Source organism: Coturnix japonica, chromosome 2, assembly GCF_001577835.2.
Source record: "Coturnix japonica isolate 7356 chromosome 2, Coturnix japonica 2.1, whole genome shotgun sequence".
Classification (NCBI taxonomy): domain Eukaryota; kingdom Metazoa; phylum Chordata; class Aves; order Galliformes; family Phasianidae; genus Coturnix; species Coturnix japonica.
Genome location: NC_029517.1, coordinates 80,255,540 through 80,279,345, shown reverse-complemented (window position 1 = coordinate 80,279,345; position 23,806 = coordinate 80,255,540). Strand labels below are relative to the sequence as shown.

Sequence of the window (23,806 nt, the reverse complement as noted above, 5' to 3'; positions counted from 1 at the left end):
TTACCCATAATCCACGCACTTAACCCAGAACTGAACTGACAGCACTGATTTGTTGTAATTTTTAATCTTTATTGAAAAACAGGAAGCCAATTCATAATCTGTATACAGGAGGATACCCCTAATTTCAATAGCCTTTCAGTACGGCCCTGCAGCCACAGGGATAATTTGACTGTTTGCTGTAGGATACATTTGTACTGATGACTGCTGTAGGGGAAGAGAAGGTTATTAGTAGTTGACATGGATTCACCAAGGGAAAATCATGCTTGACCAATCGGGTACCTTTCTATGATGTCATGACCAGCACGGTAGATATGGGAGAGCAGAGGATGTAGTGTACTTTAACTTCAGCGAGGCTTTTAATACCATCTCCAACATCTTCATAGGCAAGCTTAGGAAGTATGGAATAGATGAGCAGACAGCAGGGTGGGTTGGGAATTGGCTGACTGGCAGAGCTCAGAGGGTTGTGATCAGTGGCATAGTCTAGTTGGAGGCCTGTAGCTAGTGGTGCTCTCCAAGAGTCGGTACTAGGTCCGGTCATGCTCAACATCCTCATCAATAACCTGGATGAAGGGACAGAATGCACCCTAAGCACAATGGCTGATTATACAAAGCTAGGAGGAGTGACTGACGCACAACGATGCTGTGATGTCATTCAGTGAGACCTGGACAGGCTGAAGAGTTGGGCACAGAAGACCCTGGTGGGAGTCAACAAGGGTAAGAGCAGATTCCTACACCTCAGATGGAGTAACCACACACATCAGTACAGGTTAGGGAACGACCTGCTGGAGAGGAGCTCTACAGAGGATCTGGGTATCCTGGTGGACATCAAGCTGACCACGAGCCAGCAGTATGTTCTTGTGGTCAAGGAGGCCAATGGGATCCAGAAGGTGAATGAAAAAGAGCACCTTCAGCAAATCAAGGCAGGTTCTCCTCCCCCTCTGCTCTGCTCTGGTGAAGCCAGATCTAGGGTACTGTGCCCAGCTCTGGGCTCTCCAGTTCAAGAAAGACAGGGAAGATCTGAAGAGAGTCCAGAGGAGGAACAAAAAAGTGATGAGGACCTGGACCATTTCCCTTATGGGAAAGGCTGAGAGGCCTGGGACTGTTTAGCCTGGAGAAGAAAAAACTAAGGGGGGAGCTAATCAACACTTAAAAATATTCAAAGTCAAGTGGGTGGGGCCAGGCTCCTTCCAGTGGTGCCCAGAAACAGAAAAAGGGGCAACAGGCACAAACTGGAACACAGGGAGTTCCATACAAACATGAAAGTGACAGAACACTGGAGAGGTTGTGGAGTCTTTTTCTCTGGAGATGTTCAAGAACCATCTGCATGACTTCCTGTGCAACCTACTGTAGGGAACTTGCTTTAGTAGGGGGTTAGACTAGATGACTTCCAGAGGCCCCTTCCATCCCCTACAATTCTGTGATTAACTCTTACAAAGTGCCATAAGAGTCAAGAAAAGATCAGACTGCTAACATACAGTATGTAAAGACATTTGGAAAAATAACAGCTACTCATTTAAAAATATAGGCCAATGGAAAAGGAAATAACATTAAATTTAACTTCTCCACAAATATTTTCACTATAGGAGAAAACAATAAGAATCTCAAAACCAAATTATTAATTAGAAGGACATCGTGCAGTATTTGGATATAGCAAAATCAGCAACATTCATATGTTCAAAAGTTCATATTAAGCAAAACAATGATTTAAAACTTACAGAAAATAAACATTGCAATATTAACTCTGCTAACTGCCATGTCAGTGTGTGCTGCCATTGCTTGGTCTTCTCAGAGTCCCACTTTCAGTCAGGATCTTTACAACATTTGGAATATCCATTCCTTTGTTAAAGAGAAGAAAAAAGAAAAACAGAAACTAAATGCTTTGATAATACAGCATTTAAAAGCACAAGTTATACTGAAACATTTAGACCGATGACATCAGATTGGAGCTCTCATGAAGTGAAATTACCCTGTTACCAACCAAAATGCACTACAGAGTTGCCTAGAAACTGTAAACCATATTCCTATTAACAGCTGCACTGTTTCAGTTAAGGGTATGTCTGTCCTCCTTTAGTCTAATCTGGCTTTTAAAGATAATAGAATCATAGAAAGGTTTGGGTTGGAAGGGACCTTTAAGATCACCCAGTTCCAACCCCCAGCTAAAGGCAGGGACACCTCCCTCTAGACCAGGTTGCTCAGAGCCCCATCCAGCCTGGTCTTCAATGCTTCCAGGGAGGGGGCATTCACAGCCTCTCTGGGCAACCTGTTCCAGTGTTTCACCACCCACACAGAAAAGAATTTCCTCCGAATATCTAGTCTATATCTGACTTCTTCCAGTTTAAAACCATTTCCCCTTGTCCTGTTGTTACCTCTATGGTTGATAATTAGGAAGGTATTACCAGAAGTTCTCTGTTTTATCACTGAACCAGTAAGTCAATGGTCTCTCTGGAGCACAAGCAAGAAGTTTATGTTGCTCTGATGAAAGTAATGCCCATTACTTTGGGGGAGAGAGGGGAGTAATATAAGAAACATAGGGACAGCTCAAGTGACCATAACCAGATGCTAAGGGAAGAATAAGAACAGGGCAAATATGTCTGAAGTCTGGTGGGTTGTGATAAAATTACATTCTCCCAGCCTCAGTTCTTCTTTAGACAGGTAACTTTCCAAGTCTACTATGCAAACTTTTCAGTATTGTTCGGTGGGTGTCACACTGTCTGACTTATGTGATATTTTTATATCCACAGCATCCACCTACTGCACAAAGAATACTCTTCCTGACCATGTTGAAATCAGGTTCTCTCTATACTCTAAGTTTAGGAATCTGTTATTTCCTATGTCTTTTGATCCATAATTGCTGTCTCCACCCACTCACGATTTTACAGATCACTTAGAACTTCAGTAATCTCTTTTCTGGGTCAAGAGTAGTTCTAGTTTTCTATTGTTTCTTATATGGAAAATGTTCCCATATCTTGCTGCCTTCTTTACCCCTTTGCAGCTCTAAAATCCTTGATATGGTGTATGGGAAATAGAATCACATTTTCATTTTTTCCTTAATTCTTTGTACCCCATTTGTACTTCTGACTAGTAAGTTGTTATTCCCACTCCTCTAATGAGGAGCATTTTAACTTCTTCAGTCAACCAACATTTTAAATGCTTTGAATAATGTAATCACAAATTTTTGTCATCCAGATAATCAATACCTTTTTCCACGTCATTTAAACAGCAAAGACCTTAAGCACAGGATCGCAGTTTTACTGAGACCTCCTTATGCCGTAAAAAAATAATTGCCCATTTGCTATCTGTTTATTTATTAAACAATGCAAAGACTTCCTTCTTTTCCCACAGCCACTTAGTTCTATTTGAAGCCTCTGATCTATCAAAAATAACTATGAAAAGCTACCTGGAATTCCAAACTGAACACTTCTGCCACTTAAAAAAAACCGTCCCAAAACACCTACATTGATTTACCAGTTAACACAAAGATGAGCTTCATTTTTTACTGTTTAATAACAGTACACTTGATTTTAGTTTACTATATTTTACTCTGCAGATGTTACTATGCACAAACGAAAAAATGATTAAGAAAAAAACCTCTGTGATTAACACCTATGTGTGGGGGCAGCCTAATCTGGCTTCTGCAAAAATTAAAAGGGAAAGAGCCTCCCTAACATTTCAGAGTTCTTTGCCCCATATTATTATCAACATTTCACAGAGCTAAGAAAATTGTTGTGTACATTCATATGTGTTTGTGTCTTCAAGTACACATGAAATACCTCTGAAAGTTGGATTTGTAGCTGCTATTTTGTGTAGAGTAGCAGTAACTTCCTCGACATTCATATTTCTCACGCTGTTCAAAAATTCAGTGGTGATGTTGTTCTCATACGCTGTGTCCAAAGAGCCGGTTGAAAAGTTTTGCAGTTCATCTTCCTCATTTACTGATAAGGACTTTTTAGCTGATCGGCTGCTGGAATAGTCTTAAAGAAAAGAAATACTGTGTTTCAGTTAAAGAAGATTCTGAAGAGTCTTCATTACTTAGTTATCCAAATAGAGCTTTTCAAAACAAACATTTCCAGTCTAGCACAGCAGCATCACCATTAGTAAGGCCCACATCCAACTTCATTAATAACATTAATGAACACTAATAACAATACTGAAGAATCAGGAATGATTTCCATTTACAGAAAATCCTGGAGGAACACAGGTGGCAGGTGGGTGAAAGCTCCTTGTATAATCACTTTCAAAAAGCAACTAAGAGTTCAAATTCTTCCTAGTGCAAGTAATTGCAATTTTTGTTATTAGCACTGCATTAACTGAGGTCTTCAAAAGTTCAGCTTTACAGAAAAGTGCCACTGTATAGAAAGAAAATGATATGAAATAGATACCCTGGTACTCTTGGCATATTTATCCCCAAATTTAGAACAGTAATCCCTACCACATTGCATGAAAAATAATAATTTGCTTATATTAAGAAGGAAATCCTCTCACAGAAATCCAAGATATTTTTCTTTTAAAGATTCATCAGAAGCACTGAAGTCAAGTAGTGGAAATAAGCAAATGGTAAATAAAACTTTCCATTGTCTACAACATGACTTTGTTTATGCCACCATCTTGCTTGGACTAGATCTGCATTAAGCCTCTTCTCCACCAAAAAACAGAAAAAGAGGTGCCAAAAAGAAAACAAAACAAAACGAAAGAGCTGTACTTTGAAAGTCTCTTCAGAGCTTTTAGACAGGAAAATCAGAACTGATCATATAGTTAGAGTAAGATGAATGCTTATTAATAGGCTGCCTTTTCTATACATCTGTAGAAGATGAAAAAAAAAACCAACAACAACCCAAACCTATTAATCTAAGTTACTTGGCTTTATTCTGCTTTTACGCTCTACTTTTAGAGAAGCAGAAAAATAAAAGCAGCTTTCTGGAATTCAATCTTAACCAGTGTTCTAGTGTTTAGATTAAAGCAATTCAAGACTGTTATGCTAACGTTACCAGTATCAGAATCACTAATATCTGCAGAAGTCAGCTCAGATTGTTCTGTAGAATGTTCCAATGCTTCTTCTCCATTAGGTTCATTATCTAAGAGTTCCTACAAGTTTGAAAAAAGTTGTGTTCAGCACTTCATCGAAACAAAACCCTAAAATGACAAAATGCTACACTTCAGTGACCACAAAAACAGATGAGACATCACTATTTCTGCTACCAGATTTGAAAAACAAAAAGTTATTTGAAAATCATATAGCTGGCAATGAACTTCCATGCACACATTGCTCACGGCATTTGTCTGTATCTAGAAAGCACTATTTTCAGCCAATTGTTGTTTATAGAACCTAATTCTCAGATGGTCAGATTGTAAAAACAACCATCTCGAACTCCATGGATTAAAAAACAAAAAACAAGAAAAAAGAAGTCTGTTGAAAGAGGTTCAGCATATTGAAAGGTTTCCCCAAATCATTTTATTTTCTATTTCTGTAACTGTTGGGCTAGAAGTTACTTCAGTTAGAACTTATTAGTTATCAGATTTTGCCCTCTTTACATACGAACATAAAAATCTTCTGTGAAAGAACAGCGGGGATAAGGTGAACGTAAATTTATTAAAGAAGTTAAAAGGAGTAAATAATGACAATTATAATGAGAATTATAGGCATGAAATTCATCTTGGAGAAGTACTGCCTTTTTGAGGCAGAAAGAAAGTAGCAGAAGAAAGACAATATCACAAGAAAAGAACCATTACAATAAAATTCTGAACTAATTAAAGTTTTTGATGACAAAGCAAAAGAACTGCCACGTACTTTCTTTTTTTCCCCTCAATCATATCCTCTCTGATTCCCTACAACTTCTTTGGCTGATACTTATGTGGCATTTTCCACTTAGCCTCTCCTTTTTAAATAGAGAAGTGGTTACGTAGCTGGAGTAGCAGGAGTAGCTGTTGTGGCAAAGGAAAACTTTGTTTGCCTCTGAAATTCTATGAGAAAAGTCAGGAGGCAAAAAGGACATGGTTTCCAATGACAGATACGTTAAACTTGGATTACCAACAAGAGGACAGTTCCTAGCATCCTTCTTGGATGTCAATGTGGAGTCTGAATGTTATAATATCACATAATATGAATGAGAGAAACAGAGGTTACCACAGCAGGCTCAGAGAAGGATTCAAAACACCTTCATATTGTGCTTATTTAAAGACAAGACAGTCAAAAGCAGTAACAGAGGAGCAGGAGGGACTGGGTTTCTGATAATAGAGCAAGAAAAAGACGTCAAAAGGATCAGCTTAAGAGTTGGAGCAAACCAAAAATTGTATAAGAAAGAAAACTGACGTCAATAATGTTAGATTACACAGCAAATGAAGTGCAGGGCAAGGCTGGGAAAGGACGTACAGAACAAGACTGTCAGGGAGGTCAGAAAAGATGAGAAAACCAATGGTTGGGACTGAGAAGGGGTGAATTAGAAGAAAAACCTGGATGCAAGGGAAACCATGGGAAATAAGGGATAAAATGCATTTTGGCTACTTCAAAAAAATATTGGATTTAATTTTAAAAGCACCTTTGAAGACAAAGCACTGAGGCTACTCAACACAAAAGCTGTGAGTTTATCCTGTCGTGGCTTCAAAAATTCCTCAAGCATAAAATAGCCAAAATTTTCAATACATTTGCCATGACAATTTTAACTATAAGTAAATGATCTGTAATAACAAAAATTCCTCATCACACAGACCCCTATAGATCTGAAGAACCAAAACTTCATTACTTTTTTTGATGCAGCTTGCTGACGATATTCCACCAATGCATCTGTGAGAGTCTGTGTGACTTTTAGGATAAAAGCAGCATCATCTTCATTCAATATCTCAAAACTTTGCTGGAAAAAAAGAATAAATAAAAAATCACAACTCAAAAATTCTTGCCTTTGAAAGATACAAGTATCAGAACATATAAATAACTCCTGAAAGAACCATTCTATATTTATATTTCTATCCCCCTGTCAGGTATGGCTGTAGTTACAAGGTAAGTGAAATTTCTGTTTCCCAGAAACCATGGTTGGAGGGAAGAAATTGGAGAGGGTCCTAACAGAATCCTACATCAGCTATCCAAGGCAATCATTTGAAAAGAAATAACCCCAGAATGTTCCTCGAAAAGCATGCAGGAAAACGCTTTTCCTTAAGTGTTTTGACCTCTTCCTGAGCTATTTTGCATCCAAGTGACTGTACACAACTTCCTCCCTGAGGCCACACAGTCATAACCCATTTCTCCACAAAGTTCAGAACACTTCCGAACTTGGAGATATACACCAACTTGCCTCTTTCCTCCTTTGAAAGAAGCCCAAAGGGAAAATAAAATTGCTGAAACACAGAGGGCTCTCTTTGGGGAGAAAATTGTAGTGATAACAGCCCTCACAAACACAGCTACACTAATAAAGTCCTGCTAAAAATAATTCCACCAGACACAGTGTAAGCACAGTTCTGCCCAGATTGAAAGCAAACATCTTTACACGCTCCAAGGAAAAGAAAAAAGTAATCACAAGTAACTAGCACAAGTTCATGTGACAGCTTAGCAGGGACTAGGTTATATTTGTAATGCTGACTGAGTTTGTCTCCTGTTAAAAACTAGAAGGAAAAGGAGAAGTAGAGTAAGGCAAGAACGTGTCTGCTATCATGTAAGAAGAAAATTCAATTATTTTAATGATAAAAGCTGAGCATACAGATTTTTGTCACATAAAAACTTAAGATGTAATGCTTACCAGGTAATTCAACAGTTCTTCCTGACTAGTGAATTCTTCAGCAACTGCTGCAGGTGCTTGCTGTTAAACATAAACAACACCTATTAGGTGTGCTATTTAGAACTGAAATTAAACAGTAATAATGATTACAGTTATTCTAGATGCTTGCTCTAATTAAATTGTGTGTGCTTGTACAGAAAAAATATGCTTTCACAACAAAATCAGAAAAAATGCTTTTAAAGTTTTGCTTAGTAACTCATGGGTAATTTGTTGTTGATAATATTATTAATTTGAATAAGCAAAAGCAAACATATTTGCTGTATATTGATTATCATATCAACTGAGCATAAACTGGAACAACATATTAATGGAGAAATATTCACCTCGACTTCCTCGTTTTCTTCCTGCAGTTGTATATTGGCCTCACATCTTTGGATAGAAAACATACGTTATTTATTACATTAAAATAATACACACTAACACATGCACACACACACACACTCTCAATTTGGTTGATCTATCAAGCAATTGAGAATCAGTTTAAGTTACTGACACACTACACTTTCAAAGATGTCTCTGAAAGGTCACTATTCCCTTGCAGACATTTCAGGGGGCCTAGATATCATCATAAAGTTCATTTATTAGCTGCTCATGTTTTGTTGCCGTTTTTGTGTGTAATTACCTAGTATGTAAATTCTAAAACCCAGAATTAAGAAAAAAATTTGGACATTGGTAGTAAAACCTGTAAGCTTTCTATACGCATTGCAGCAAGACAGGGCTCCTAATCACAGTATTTCATCAGTATTTCACAAACTTGTGTTTATAAAGATTTGGCCAAAAAAAAAAAAGAAGTAGCATTTTATAGTGCAGCCACAGAAATATAGGGCATACAAAGACTAATATGGCTTAAATTTATTAACCCATATTTGCACAGTTCTGCAATTACAGACTTCCAAGATCAAGATCATAGAATCATAGCTATATATTCTATATATATATATATATTCTATATATGCTATAGAATACATCATTACCCAGGTTAGAAAAGACCTTGAGGATCATCAAGTCCAACCACAACCCAAGCATACTACCATAACTACCTGACAGCCAAATTAACAAGCAATATCCTCAGGATTCTGTTCTTAAAATTTAAAGCATGAAACTGCACCACGAGGACTTCACTTTCACTGTCAGGTGAAACTGAAAGTAGGAATCAGGTAAATAGGGGCCTTTCATGAAGATTAAGTATCCTAGGCTTTGGGGAATGTCAAAAGAAAAGAACCAGTGGGACACGTCGACATTGCTATAGTTACAATACAGCTGGCTATACATAAGGGAAAGGTAGCCAAAGAAACTGGTTTTGACTGATTGAGTGGAGGAGCTGGGTCAAAGCAACCTGAGAAAGACTTCTGACTTCATCCCAACGACCACAGGAACAAGACCCCCACTATGGACTGTGCACACATCAGTAGGATGGACAGCACGTAAATGAGTTCCCGGAAAAACAATGAATATGTTAATGATTTCTTGGAAATTTGATGAGTATGTATATGCTTGCTCTATAACTTTCTAAAGCTTCTGTCCATGATTGGATGAGTGATCCCCCATGTGCCCAGCGCTGAATAAACACGTACCTGCTTTATAACCTAACTCTGGTTATAGGGTCTGATTCCACACGTCAAAACCAAGATATGAATGTCTGAGATATTATTAACCAGAGTGTCACAGCCTGAAACACTGTTTGAGCACCTGGGGAAAGGACCTGGTCAGCTCTGAGAGCATAGGTGAAGGCAATTCAGCTGTGTGACCAAAAGGGGTGAAGCCTGGCTGACATTAGACCTCATTTAAGACCTCATTTAAGGGCTGACTGCCACTAGAGAAGGATCTCCTTCTGGAGATCCCTCCTTGGTGAAGCTTTCCCTTGTGAACCTGGAATCTTCCCTGCCTTTATAGCACCTCTTTTCTGTGCTCGTCCTTTCATCATCACATCTTTGTTGTAGTATCTTTCCCATCATATCCATCTGTCCAATTCCTATACTCCCTATTTCTGATGTTTTTATAAACTAATTTACTCTCCAGATTAAAAGCTGCTGCAGCCCTTTCAAAACCAGACAACTGAATGCAAAAACTCATAAACGTGGAATTGAATTTAATTGTGATTAATCCTTTCCCTTAATATCTGCCCAAGAGCAAGGCAGGAGTCCTACAAAAAGACATTTTTCCTTTTACTGTGTAACAATAAATTAGCAGAAGGTGCTTGCTCTTCATGTCTGATAGATATAGAACCAGTTTAAAGTTAAGAAACAGAGGGCATATTTAAATCACTAGGGAATGTTCTTTTTTAATTTGTAAAATGTAATTTACGTATTAAAAATGATGCTGTTAAAAAGTAATCACATCTAGAGGGAATCTGAGGTGAGTTTACATACAGATATTCTGTCGATGACAGGAGCTTATAGCCACACGCTTTCAGAAGGCACTCGTACTACTACTATAGCACCCACTCATTCTTCACAGCGTACTCCATGCAAATCCACTGTAGACAGTCATCATCTAGAACATTTCCCCTCAGGTAATTTAAGGAGTTCAGGGTGATGGATTTATCTGGTTTTGTTTTACTTTTCAGAACTGCTGCCTTTGTTGCCTTCTTCAGTGAGGTTGTCTTTAGTGCTTTCAGCAGCCTTGCTAGTTTCAACCTTCTCATCCAGTATTGTCTGTTCTTTCTCACAGTTTTCCTGCACCTCTTGAGTGTTTTTTTCTTCTAAAGGCAATAAAAAAACCTATATTTAGTAACAGTTTTCCAAAATTCTTTTTTTTTTTGAGTATTCTTTGCTTAGTTTTTTTAAGTGATGCTAATAAAATCTGAAGGTATAAGTAATCTATCTGAAGAAATAAAATCAGAACCAGAACCTAAATATCAAATACTTGTGCCCTGTGGCTGAACCAAGTCTGTAATTCTGACCTAAAATATTCTGAATGAGAATAAATATAATCCATATAGACAGTAGCCCATTTCCCCCTCTGGCATTAAGTTTACAACAAGCAGTAACTTCTGACATTTCTTCCATTACATGGCATTCACTAATTTTAACACCTAATTCTGGTTTTGTTTTCAAGAAAATAATTTAGTTGGATATTTTAAATGTTCAAAAAATATTTGCCCAATTTACTTCTTCTATTCTTTCTGTGCCCTAAACAAGCAGTCTGGCCTGCAGCTTGTCCTGGTTTGTCTGGCTTTTTTCTTTTTAACCTGACACTGAAGAACGTTCAGTATGCTCAAAACCTGGCCCCTTGCTCCAAGAATAAAGTAAAAACAGTTAAAAGTTCTGCCTATGAATCCTGTTTTTGTTCTAATATAACCAGCTATAGCAATTTTAAGTAAACATGGACAGTTTTCTTCACTAAGATTATCCTGCCTGCCAGACCCCAAACTCATCCACACAATGTAAATACAACATCTACAGCAGAACATTGCTACTAAAGCTATGAACAAGTACATACTGAGTAAATAATTCATAAAGTGGTATGAGTTTAAAAAACAAACAAAACCACTGTTCTCTGACCTTGAATCGGATCTTCCAATTTTCCATCTTTATTCTTACTGTCTATTCCTTCTTCATTATCAAGTGACATATCCACATGCTGAACTTTAGCTTTTGAAGGGCTGTCATCTGCATTAGGATCTAAACAAACATACTTGAAATGTAGCAAGATGGACAATATCTTAATTAAAAATTAAAAGGAAATTATTTATAGTAGTGCTGAAAGTGCACCTGAACTTTCACTAGCACTATTTCTGTGCATTATTAGATATAAGCATTGAGAGTAAGTTTTTGTGCTACATGACAATGTATAAGAGATTAACTAAAAGTCTTTAATATTTTACACCCTGGCTACAATTACACACACATCTCTTTTGTAAAAGAATTTAATATTATAAAGCATAGTAGAATGCTACACCATGTGCAAAATTAGACTCATTAAATGAAGGATTTTGAATAGGATTTAACTTGATTCAGAACTCTTTCCTAGATTTGAAATGGATAACTTTCCTCTTGAGAGTACATCGCTGCTGACTGGGATCATGAAATAATTTCTGAGATATTTTAACACAGTTTACATATTAGTATGCATTAAAATTAGTACATTAGTTTTAATTCAAGTTTGAAAACAAGAGTTCTGTAACTATTCTTATCCATTTCCTAGAACAGCACACAACTGTACTTGTCTGTCCACCCAGCTGATAATGTACAAGTTGTGGAAGACTAAACTGAGTGGAGAAGTCTCACAGACACCATGTTCCGACAGCTTTCTGAGCACCAATGGCTGGTAGAACTGAAGGCTTTCTTCCACAGGTAAGAGATTTACACCTGGCTTTCTGGACTGCTTGATAAATGTCCCCTGTGAGCTCCAGATTGCTCCTTCTGCCCTGTTCCCCAGAAAGCCTGTGAGTAGCTGGCACTGCAGAGACTACAGTTGTTACCAGGTTTTAAAAAAAGAAAAGTTTCTGCGAAATGAGGAAGGCTTTTTAGTATTGTGGATGAGGGGGTGAATGGAAAGGAGAGAGAATGGAGGCATAAATAACAGGTCTCTCTAGTGGCTCATGGTGCAACAAATTTTCAGTATAATAGACCTTACATAACACAGCTAACAATGTATTCACACAAGGTCATTCTGACCAAACATTTTGACCTGCCCTAAAATAAAGCTGCTTCAAAACAAAACAAGTTTACCCAACTTAAGAATGTACAGGTTACATCCCAGTGAGCACACTTACATTCTTGCCATCTTTTCCTGATTACTGGAGCTTCTATAACAACCTAAAAAATACAAATAATTGTTAAAAATTATAAATTAAAATAATAGAAAATATGTCCTAAGATAATATATAATAATATACATATTATAAAATAATTATTACAATAAGACCCAGTTATGTTAGATATTTTCTGGATAAAATCTTATGTATTTTGTTAAATACTTACTTTGTATTGGTTTGACCAGTAACCTTAAACACAATGGAGTAAAACCTTGAGTAGATATTCAAATAAGATATAAAATAGCTGGATTACGAAAAATGTATCAATAAAATTAATAGCAGGTTATGCGCTCTGTACTTCAAAGTTCCTTACACTAATGATGAATTTGTTATGGATGTAATTCAACTGTTCTTTTTGTTTTGTTTTTTTCCAGAGACAATTTACAAAATATCTATATTATATATAATTCTATATCCATCAAGAAAAAGCTGAAAATAAACATATACATGTATATTATTTCCACGATCATCCTAGAGAAGAATTAATCATATCATGTTGATTTGCTTGCAAGCAATAATATCCTGTGTGCAAACAAATTCCAGATGTAAGAACCTACAACTTTGCCAGAAGCCAGACCATGCATGATTTAGTAAGATTTTAGTCCTGTACAAAGAGAGCAGTCATTAGTATTACTAGGCCTTGCCAAAAAGCAGTGCTTAACAAGAATGCTGTTGACAGACACTGAAATTTGCACAAACTTAAGGTATAGCATAAAGACCGATAAGTACCTGAACAAAGTTGTTTTTTAAACATTTAAAAACATGTTTTTAAACAACAACAACTGAAAGCAATATGAAGACATCTTCATAAGCATGTGATTCTAATAGCACTGCCTCACAATGAATCATGCCCATGGTTCTCTTGTGATGCCGGGCCATTGCTGAGAACCTCAAATCCACCTGCAAATTTCCACTCCTTAATCACTTCTGTTTTTAAATCTGATTCTTTTGTCAGCTTCCACAGGATACTAACAAAACAGAAACTTGTTTGGGAAAATATAAAATGCAATTTCCCAGCCGTAAGGAAACAAGTTATTTTGCATACACAATTGGGAATTGATTACATATTGATTTAGATATCCTGTATGTTGTGCTCCACACGGCTGTGTTACTGTAGGCTCGAGTAGTTCAAATATTATTTCAAACAAGAGAAATACTTACGATGACAGTGACCAACAGAAAATTGCATCCAGGATACTCTCAAAAGTAATATTAAAAAGATAAAAGTACTTTTAGTAAATGTTAAAAAGAATTTTTAAATTCTTTCCCACTGTGCCAAGCATATCCACCCACTGTAAAAGAAATAATTTTCAGTTCATTTATCATTGTATACATTCTGAAGTTTTTAATGAAATGTACCTTTAATTGTTTTCTTCCTTCCTTCTTCTCAATTGTTAATGCAACTTGCCTAACTTTCCTGTTCAGTTCAGAGCCTTTTCCCTTAACTTCATCGGATTCTGCTATCTCAGGATAATGTTGTTTCTAGGACAAATAAGGAAATGGAAACCATGAAGTCACACTTTAGCCCATGTGACTTTTCCAAGCTTTGGAACAGCTAATGTTGATGAGAGAAAAATCAATTTGTATGTTGTCATGGTTTAATAATTTTGTAATTTTGCTATCAGTATTCCACATCATAACATCATATAAAGCATGAATAATTTTACTGAATCTGCAACTTACAGAAGAAGACTACATATCCCAGAGAACATCACGGTCAGAGATAAGTCACGGGACCTGGACACTATATTATCTCTCTCGCAGGCAGGACTGAGGTCTTTCAAGTTCTGGCATTCAGGGGAGTGTGTGGGAGCCTTCACCGTTTCACCTAGAGTTAACAGTAGGCCTCTCGGTTTCGGGACTCATTCTCTCTCCTTTTTTGCTTGATTCGTTAGCTTAATTTCAATTATATTATATTATATTGTGTTATCCTGTATTTTGATATAGTATTTAGTAAATAAGTGTGCCTCCTTAGATCGTTGCCTCTGTTTTCTTTTCCTAATTAACTTTTCCTTTTGGCCTAGGGCCCCTGCGGGGCCCACGGCCCCCCCTGTCACGGACACAGGTAGATTTTTGTTTAAACCGTGACAACTACCCAGAATGCAGCATAAGGGAATTTTTGCCTAGAACTCTGGAGGACTATTTGTAACTCAGAAGGTATTAAAGTGTTTAGATATATAATTGCAGAAAAATTGAGAGGACAAAGGCCAAATCTCCTGCTCAAAGCAAGCTCAACACTCAAATCTGAACTGGTTGCACAGGGCTTTGTCCATTTGGTCATGAAAAGCACTGAAGAGAGAGATTCCGTGATCTTTCTGGTCTACCTGATCCAAAGTTTGACTGTCCTCACAATGAAAATCTTACGTTGGGCAGGAAATCTCCCTGCTTGAATCTACATTCCTGTCATGCATCTCCAGGAAGAGCTTCATTCTGTCTTATTAACAACCTCTCATGAGGTACTGAAGGACCAGATTCTCCTGCAGCATTTTCTTCTCCAAGCTGAACAAGTCCAACTACCTCAGCTTCTCCTCAAAGGAGAGAGGAGTGCTTCTCATCTTGGCAGCTCTCCACTGGACTTGCTCAGCCTCATCAGTAACTTCCTAGTTTGCTGGAGCACAAAACTGGACACCATAAACACAGCCTAAGAGATAACGAGAAAAGGGAAATAATCACTTCCCTTGTGGTCACTTCCCCACTGGCTATGCCCTTGTTAGCATCGCTCAGTTCGCTGCTGACATCCATTGATGCTAAGGTACACTACTTAGTCATCTATAGATTGCTGGCCACAAGGACCTCTAGTTCTTATTCAGAACTAGCCTATCCCACTAAGGTTAATCCATCCCAGGTGCATGAATTAAACATTATCCTTGCTGAAGCATTATCACTGTGTTTTACAGTGTTTAAGAATATAACATAGATGTCATAAGCTTCAGAACTGAAGGGAACAGTACAAAGCTAATGAGAAATACAAGAGCTAGTAACATGAAAACCATCAACACAAGTCTGAGCATATCCTGCTAAGTTAATGAACAAGACCAGCACGAGGTATAAGAAGGACATCATTGCAGAATCAATGCTATATGTCTCATAACTTTAGCTTCTGAAAGATGGAAAAAATACTTCACTGATCCAGTTCTTAAAAGTATATATTTTTTTAATTAAAAATCTACTTGTAGTCAATTACAGCTATGGATTTCATTATTGGCATTGCTGGTCAATCAAAATAAAATAAGCTGACAACTCAGTGTCAGCAACTCCCAGGAATACATATTAGCAATGAGGTAAATTCTAAATCTAGTCTTTAGAATGTAAACCAATTTGCATGCTTACAGCATAAATATGTAAAAGCTTTTGTGCAAACATAACAGCTTAAAAACATGGTGTGCTTTTTTAATTAAAAAATACAATTTTCAAATTCGTTAGTTAAACAAAATGAAATCTAAAACAGCAAAATAGAACTAAAGTAAAGTCTTACCAGGTATGCCAGTCTGTGCTTGGAGCCACAAACGTGCATGAACATGTTGCTCAGCCCTGTTTTACAGTGGCACAGTTGACACTCATAGAGAAAAGGAAAGTTATCTTTCGATCGATATTCAATTATATAATTAAGTCCTGCATTGATTTATTTTTAAAAAAAAGGGGGAAGAAAGAAAGAAAATTTGGAATTATCATGTTTGCTGAAACAATGTGTTTTGTATTTTGGAGCTTAAGAAACAAATAATCAGTGCTAGCTACAAAAGAGATACAAAAGGGAGTTAACGATTCTGCCTCTGCAGTTATTTTCCCTGTCCATCCCATTCTCCCCCTTCCTCCACAGGATGGGCCTCTACATCAGAAAAAAACAGAAAGGAACTATGACTTTAATGAGTGTTACTATCATACCACCTTAGGTTGTTTCTAGATCACAAAAACATAAAGCCAGTTATTCTGTATACGGGAAACTGGTAATCACACCCTGAACCTCTGATTGATCAGCTGAGGCAAGTGTCAGGTCACCTGTGGGAGCACAGGTGAGGGTAATTTAGCTGTCCTCCCGGAAGGGGTGGAGCTTGACTGCACCTCCTGTAGACCTCATTTAAGGGCTGACCACCACTAAGGCAGCATCTCTTGGATATTGCCTCAGTACTTCCCAGTGAAGGCATCTGTATCGGTGAGTTTTCCCTTACAAATAACCTTTTGAATATCGGTTACCATCTTTGTATCATTCCACGTGACATTCTGTCATTAAGATGAGTCCCTCTCACAGCATACCACCAGGTATCAATGTACATGCAGAAGAGTTAGATAATGTATAATAAAGGCTTACATTTTAAACAAAAACTCAGTACTCTTCAAAGACAAATATCATACAAGCAAGCAATTACACTATTAAAAAGTCTCACCAAGTGCAGGTTCTGAATCTTTACATGTATTAAGCTGCTCTTCCAAGGTCTGCCCATGATACCTTTCTGGCTTAGTTTGCACTGCAAGATAAAATTGCTTTTATGTAATCTCACATTACAAAACCCAGAGGACAGTCTTCATTCTCTCAAGTCACACCACAGAACTCCAAAATGAAATGAAGTCCTCACTCCAACCTTTGGCCCAGACAACACTCGCTAAGTAATTCACGTGTAAGTGAATCCCTGCTTATGATGGGCCCCACATCACAAATCAAGTCAGCTAATGAGTAACATAACCCCTAAAGTCCTATTTGCATTTTCTATAATACTGAGCATTGTTCTAGGTGTTGTTATAAAATATACTGCAGATCAGAAATAAAACTGATAGAAAAGAACTCCAGACGACCTTCAGTGGTTCAGACAGAGGTACCCCAAAACATTTTCTTTTGCCTATTTCTTTGAGCTTTTGGAGGGGGTTGGTGGTAGGTTTAGGGAGGGGCATTAAAGATTCTTACCGTAACTGGGAAGTCTTACAGGTGCTTTCACTTGGTCCCCTGCGCCGCTCGCAGTTTTAACTAAAACACAAACCAAAACTAAACTGAAAAAAACCCACAAGTGAAAATTACAATGTGATTTTTTTAGGAAAAAAAGAAAAAAAGAAAGAAGGAAAGGAAAGAGAAGAGAAGAGAAGAGAAGAGAAGAGAAGAGAAGAGAAGAGAAGAGAAGAGAAGAGAAGAGAAGAGAAGAGAANAAGAGAAGAGAAGAGAAGAGAAGAGAAGAGAAGAGAAGAGAAGAGAAGAGAAGAGAAGGCAAATCTATACCAAACAACAGCATGTGTCTTTATTAACACAGTGAAGCAGGCAGAGGAAGACCAACTCAATCACTGGCTGTCTCACAGCATGGGGATAAGCACATATCATAAAATTAAGTTGTTAAGAGTGGCTTGAATTGTAAGTAATTTCGGCTGTAATTTAATTTATACAGAAGGCAATTTGTAACAAGGGGAAAGTCCGACTCATTCTCTGCAATGCAAATATCTCTTATTCTATAATTAACAAAGCTTCAATTCATAAATCTCAGGTCTTCTCAACCTAATACACCACAGCAGTTCAGTTTAAATCCACTGAACCTGAGACACTTAAACCTCTTGCCTCCCAGGGCACTCAGTTCATCCCATAGCCTTCCCGCCTTTCGTAAAATCTCAGCAGCTATCGCCGCCCCAGACAGATATTTCTTCTGTCCACATATGGCATCTGATAGTGTTTGAGCTGTCGAACCTTAAGAAAACTACAATAAAGCAATAAACTCATAATGACAGAGTTGTGTACTGTAGGAAGCTGTAAATATATTTTATTGCATCGTGGAGTAGCAGCACAACTATAGCTATGCCCCCATTCCTAGTGGAACTAGACCAGTGCATAACAAACTGGAAAGGTTTTAATGGTAAACCTATCAAAGTCCTTTCCTTCAGCTAATTATTAAGATCGTAAAATCATAGCATGGTTTGGGTTGGAAGGCACCTTTAAGATCACCTAGTTCCCCTGCTATGGGCAGGGACACCTACCTCTAGTCCAGGTTGCTCAGAGTCCCATCCAGCCTGGCCTTCAGTGCTTCCAGGGAGGGAGCATCCACAGCCTCACTGGGCAACCTGTTCCAGTGTCTCACCACCCTCATAGTAAAGAATTTATTCCTAATATCTGGTCTAAATCTGCCCTCTTCCAGTTTAAAACCATTTCCCCTTGTCCTGTCACTACCTGCCCTTATAAGAAGTCCCTCCCCAGCATTCCTGTAGATGCCTTCAGGTACTGGAAGGCCGCTATAAGCTCCCCCTGGAGCCTTATCTTCTCTAGGCTGAAGAGCCCCAGCTCTCTCAGCCTGTCCTTGTAGGGAAGGTACTCCAGCCCCATCATCATCTTTGTGACCCTTCTCTGGACCTGCTCCCGTAACTCCATGTCCTTTTTGTGTTGGGGGCCCCAGAACTGAATGCAATACTGAGGGGTTAGTAAGCTCTTTTACAAACCAAATAAGAAGAGTGCATTGAGTAGATATGTGGTTTGGGAAGCATGATCTTTTCAAATATATTTTATATCATGAAGGTCTCAAATTCTCTGGCATTTCTCAAAATGTTAATGTAGGTGAACATTAGTATTGCAGCCAATTGATCTTAATAAACTTTTCTCATATTACTATTTTTTTTCTGTAAGATTATACAGTTACATCACTAAAGAATACAGGATAAATTTTAAAGCACAAATCTTGAGAAAACCTTTTTGTCTTTTTTGTTCCTCTAAATTGAGGCAGGATGAAAGGAGCATCTACAAATAAAATAGGAAGTAAAACCTCTTGCACTTACCAATGCCGTGAGCCTTCAGGGCTTCTTCAACCTAAGTCATCAACCACCAATGAAGAAAAAAATCACTTATAATTAAAAAAATAGCATTTTTGAATGTGAAATGAAGTTTCATTGTTAATAAAAGAAGTTAGATTAACACTAATACTCTAGATTACCTCAAGAAAATTAGGCAGAAATAAGTACATGATTTCGATATTCCCATTCTGGTCTTATAAACAGTCCTATATTCTCCAACATTCTGACATGTTCTGTATCGTTTACTACTCCAAAATACAAGACACAAAGTTTTACACACTTTATACACTTTTTCAAGTACTTATTCTACTGTTAAATAAACCTAGAAAATCTGACAGAAGGTGCACTCAAAAACTGGCCTTACCTTCTTGTGCTTGAATCCAAGGAAGTGAGTCTGCAAGTTCAATGCGGAAGCACACCAGATTTTGCAAATCTAGGTTAAAGAGCAGAAGTATTTCTAGCATTGCACACAAACCAGCAGAAAAACAAAATGCGACTGATGTCAAAACAAATCACTTCTGCAATCGAAATGTCAGCACAGGTAAGCTCTACAGAAGTACTATTCCTTAAAGACAAATCAAAGCCTCATCTAAAACTTTTCTACATGAGGTTCCAAGACCATTAAAATAACCATGTAATTAAAAGGAATATCCACATTGAATAAAAGTTTTGGGTGTCACCAGAATACTGCAGCTATCTCACGGCATATTCTTGTGCATATAAGGAAAGACTGATTCAGCATTTTCCTCACATCCTATCAACTGAACCAGGTGGAAGGTGTGATTGTTACCAGCCAATAATTCTGCGTAGGAAGAACCAGCTCTTAGGATATGTATATATATATTAATCAAGAGCTGCAGTATAATCTTTCGCATCAAAGGAGTGCCTTTATTTAGAAATGTATTATTTTAATAATCATTAATAAATGAATAAAATTGTCTTGGGTGTCCTGAAACACAGCAAAGACAAACATGCCAAAACCAGCAAAATAAGCTTGACTGCAGTGTCATTTGAGGAGAGAAAAAAAAAAGACCTCAGAAAACCTGAAATGAAGTGAAATGAATCAGCAGGGACCTTTATACAGACCCAGAACGTCCACATAACGGGCTTTCAGAACAAAAGATGTCTTAATGTATCTACCTATTTCCTCCACCAAGGCAGCAGCAAATGAGCTTTAGAACAAAAACACAAGTTCAAGGCTCTTAAATTGTCAGAAACTTTCAATCCATCTGCTAACATCCAGCTTCCTAACATCTAGCTCCCTAACATCTAGCTCCTGACATGCCTGTGACTTCTTGCATTCCTGCTCCCTGAATCCTTTTAAAAGGATAGTTCTGCATACCTGATTTTCACTGAGCTGGCAAAAAGTGACACAAGAGTAAACCAAAGTTGACTGGTTTATTGTAAGAAATTACCAAGTTTGCTGTGTCGTAATATAGGGGAACTGTAAACCAGCAAAGAATTGAGCGGGGCTTGAGGAAAGGCAGGAGCCAAAGCACCTGAGAGATGTGGAGGTGTGTGGTTTAGCACTCAAAGTCTGGTGACCACAGTGACAGGGTGAGGCCTGTGGTGAAACCAGAAGAGCAACCGCACCTCTGTATCAAACACCGGCCTCAACTCTTACATTTCTTTAATTAACAACAAAACAAGATTCATTAGATGCCCTTTAGCATAGGATATGTGACCCGGTCCAAAATCCTCAAGAGCATAAATCTAGTCCCTTTGTCAACAGTTTGTTGCGATGAGATGCTTTGCTGTCTTGAGCAGAATGATGGGTCCAACTGTGGAATACGGCCCAGACAGAGCCTGCTGAAGAAGGGGAGAGGTCATGCAAGAGCAGAGAATAGGACAGGGTGTAGGTCCAGTAGCTGTCCTCTGATTGGTAACAAGAACTGCCCTCTGCCGTGCAGGTCGGATAAAGCTGTAGCTATGCCTCTGTCACACCATTCTCTCCAGCTGCCTCCACTCACCTTATCTATGCCTAACAACATGCAGCCTAGTACTCATGTCAAGGGCCTGAGCTATGACCAGAAGTTGTCAAGGAAAAGAGTAAGTGCCACCTTTGGCAAAAACATGGAAACCATAAAACCATGTGATAATTAACCTAGGAGCAATCCTTCACATTTGAGGGAACTGAAAATGGGGTCTTAAGGAAACAATGGAAGTTTCTCTGCTTTTCAGCAAAGTCAAACGTTTCTCATATCCCTGCTTATATCTCATGTATGCAACAGCTTCCTCAGAATGTGATAAATTACTTTGGTGCACTTGATCTGTGTCAGTGAAGTGCACCATAGTCACTGTCGTTTTGCCGGGTAAAACAAACCAGAGGATGGGGTGGGACACTAACTCGCCCTCCTTTCCCCATTGGCAGGCACGTCTCTTTCAGCAAGGAATTACACTTCTGATACTTTGTAGATGATAACCAGCTGAATTGTTACTATAGCGTGATTAATTAATGTCTAGCCTTAAGATACTTAGCACCAACAGGGCTAGGGTATTTATCAACAGCACTCCTGAACCTGTTTAATACCCTGCCTCGATAAACTATCAACCATTCAAGTTTGCAAATCTGTTTCAATGAAAATCCCTGAGAGGTTCTAACAGGAGAACACTGACTCTGGTAAGGGCTATAAACTATTGACCAGGTCTGGGACTAAGATTGGGCCAAGTTGCATCCAGACTCCTCTCAGAGAAGGAGCTTAAAAAGCAACAGGGGGCCTTTCTGAGCCTTGTGACTCAAAAAGAGAGCTTCCTCAACTAGCCAAGCATCATATATTTATTTATATACCCATCTTCTTAAGTACAAAGATCTATTTTGGAAAGGCAACTCCTATTATAACTGAGTAAAAGAGAAGCAAACCAGCAACTTAGCACTGCCAGAAGCCACAGTGAGCACAGCTCTTGTTTTCACTGGTGTTTGCAAGGAGTAGAGCTGGCACAGTAATTGAAACTCCCTTGTCTGATTTGTTCTCAAACTACAAACCTCAGCAAGTTTTTTTTCAGAATACTAAGAAATGGCAAATAAATTTGTAACAAGGAAAGATAACAGCAAGGAACCTGCAACACCAGGCGTTAGCTAGAAGCGAAAGACACCACAGTCTATCATTTACTTCCAGACCCTGTGTACTATGTGCACTCCTAGCAGTATGCCATTACAGAGTTACAGAATATCCCAAGTTGAAAGGGATGTATGAGGGTCATTGAGTCCATCTCTTGGCTCCACGCAGGAACACTCAAAATTCAAGCCCTATATCTGAGTGTGATGTCCAGACACTCCTTGAACTCCAGCAGCTTGGGGCTATGCCCACTGTCCAGGACAGCCTGTTCCATGCCCACCATCCTCTGGTGAAGAACCTTTCACTAAGGCCCAAACTGACGCCCCTGGTGCATCTCCAAGCCATTCCCTTGGGTTCTGTCATTGGTCAGCTACAGATCTCCTCCTCAACAATGAACCCACCACGTAATCAGGGGGGTCAGCTTCAGCCCATTGCTCGCAGCAAGTTAACACAAGACATATGGGCGTTGCAATGCAGCACTGCTGCGAAAACCCCACCAGCTGTACAAAATCACTGTTCTACACCGATTCTCACCAGGCAATGCATGTCAGCCTACAACCAATGACTGTGTGCTAACATCAAGCCGCTTCCTCCCCTCTGAGAGAGGAAGTATCCATTTCAAAACATGGTCAAAGAGTTCCAAGAAGGAAAAACAAACAGCCTACTGGTTCTGCACCAATTTTGTTCAAGATTAAAGAAAAATAAGAAATACAACTTAGAACAGTGCATACCGGGTTTGGTTATGTTCTAGAAGAGTTATGTTGCATTTGTTACAGTTCTCAGCATGCAATACTTACGTTGCAGTAGAAGGGGTTCACCTGCTTCTTCACCTCCGCCTCAGGGTCCATAGCCGCCCTTCAGGTGTCACAGGAGCTGTGGGAAGACTACGGAAAGATGGCAATCTGTTATTCCAGCTCCAGGAAACCATCCGCTCCAAGCATCCAAGCCTTACGCATATTCCACTTTTAATTCATCCTCAGCTGCATTAAACCCCTAAACATCCAGCCTAACGGCGGTAATTTTAGCTCGAGCACCACGAAAAGCAACAATCCTTCCCCCGAAGCTTCCTTTGAGGGGCACAGAGCCCCTAGAAGGTCACGCGCGGCCCCGAAGCAGAACAAAGCCGAACTATTCCCAGCATCCCCACGTTCCTCGAGGCCGAGCTCCAGTCCAGAGAGCTCGAGTCCAGAGACCGAGTGCCCTCGGCCATGTTTCCCAGTGGGGACGTAGCCCGGCACGCCGGCCTTACCGCCCGCCCGGCAGCACCCGCAGCCAGCGCGGTGCGACCGCCTCCTCCCGCGGGGCCCCAGCTCAGCGCCTCCCCCGGCTGCCGCTGGGAGCGCTGCGGAACGGCCGCCGGCCGCTGTCGGAGGTAAAGCCCGGCCAGGGGCCGAGCCTCAACGTGGCTTGAGGAGTCGGGGTGCTCCGTGCTGCGAGCCCCCTCGGCGCCCTTAGGCAGCGCTTTGCCCTCCCCGCTC

At 39.1% G+C, this 23,806-nt stretch overlaps 1 protein-coding gene across 5 annotated transcripts; it reads right to left on the bottom strand.

Moving 5' to 3' along the window:
• Positions 1 to 48: 48 nt before the first annotated feature.
• Positions 49 to 23,677, bottom strand: LOC107309926. Of its 5 annotated transcripts, XM_015855109.2 has the most exons (18): positions 23,578 to 23,677; positions 23,126 to 23,212; positions 19,637 to 19,705; positions 19,258 to 19,288; positions 17,420 to 17,479; positions 16,905 to 16,985; positions 15,998 to 16,134; positions 13,882 to 14,004; positions 12,481 to 12,523; positions 11,267 to 11,386; positions 10,323 to 10,464; positions 8,087 to 8,132; positions 7,725 to 7,784; positions 6,738 to 6,845; positions 4,986 to 5,082; positions 3,771 to 3,971; positions 1,716 to 1,836; positions 49 to 560 (listed from the first exon to the last, which is right to left on the bottom strand). In XM_015855109.2, exons 2-17 carry the CDS (start codon positions 23,174 to 23,176, stop codon positions 1,757 to 1,759), a joined length of 1,449 nt encoding a protein of 482 aa, XP_015710595.1. In that variant the 5' UTR covers positions 23,177 to 23,212; positions 23,578 to 23,677; the 3' UTR covers positions 49 to 560; positions 1,716 to 1,756. The 5 variants fall into 5 exon arrangements, with proteins under 5 accessions (XP_015710595.1, XP_015710594.1, XP_015710597.1 ...); XM_015855108.1 differs by lacking the exon at positions 23,578 to 23,677 and having other exon boundaries at positions 23,126 to 23,571; XM_015855111.1 differs by lacking the exon at positions 23,578 to 23,677 and having other exon boundaries at positions 1,753 to 1,836; positions 23,126 to 23,571.
• Positions 23,678 to 23,806: the final 129 nt, after the last annotated feature.

Excerpts from the sequence above, each read along its gene's own strand:
- LOC107309926 (XM_015855109.2), bottom strand. The coding sequence starts at position 23,176 with ATGGACCCTGAGGCGGAGGTGAAGAAGCAGGTGAACCCCTTCTACTGC. Across the intron at positions 11,387-12,480 it reads CAGGAAAAGATGGCAAGAAT|ATCCTAATGCAGATGACAGC; the intron begins GTAAGTGTGCTC and ends ATGTTTGTTTAG. Across the intron at positions 10,465-11,266 it reads ATTGGAAGATCCGATTCAAG|AAGAAAAAAACACTCAAGAG; the intron begins GTCAGAGAACAG and ends TATTGCCTTTAG.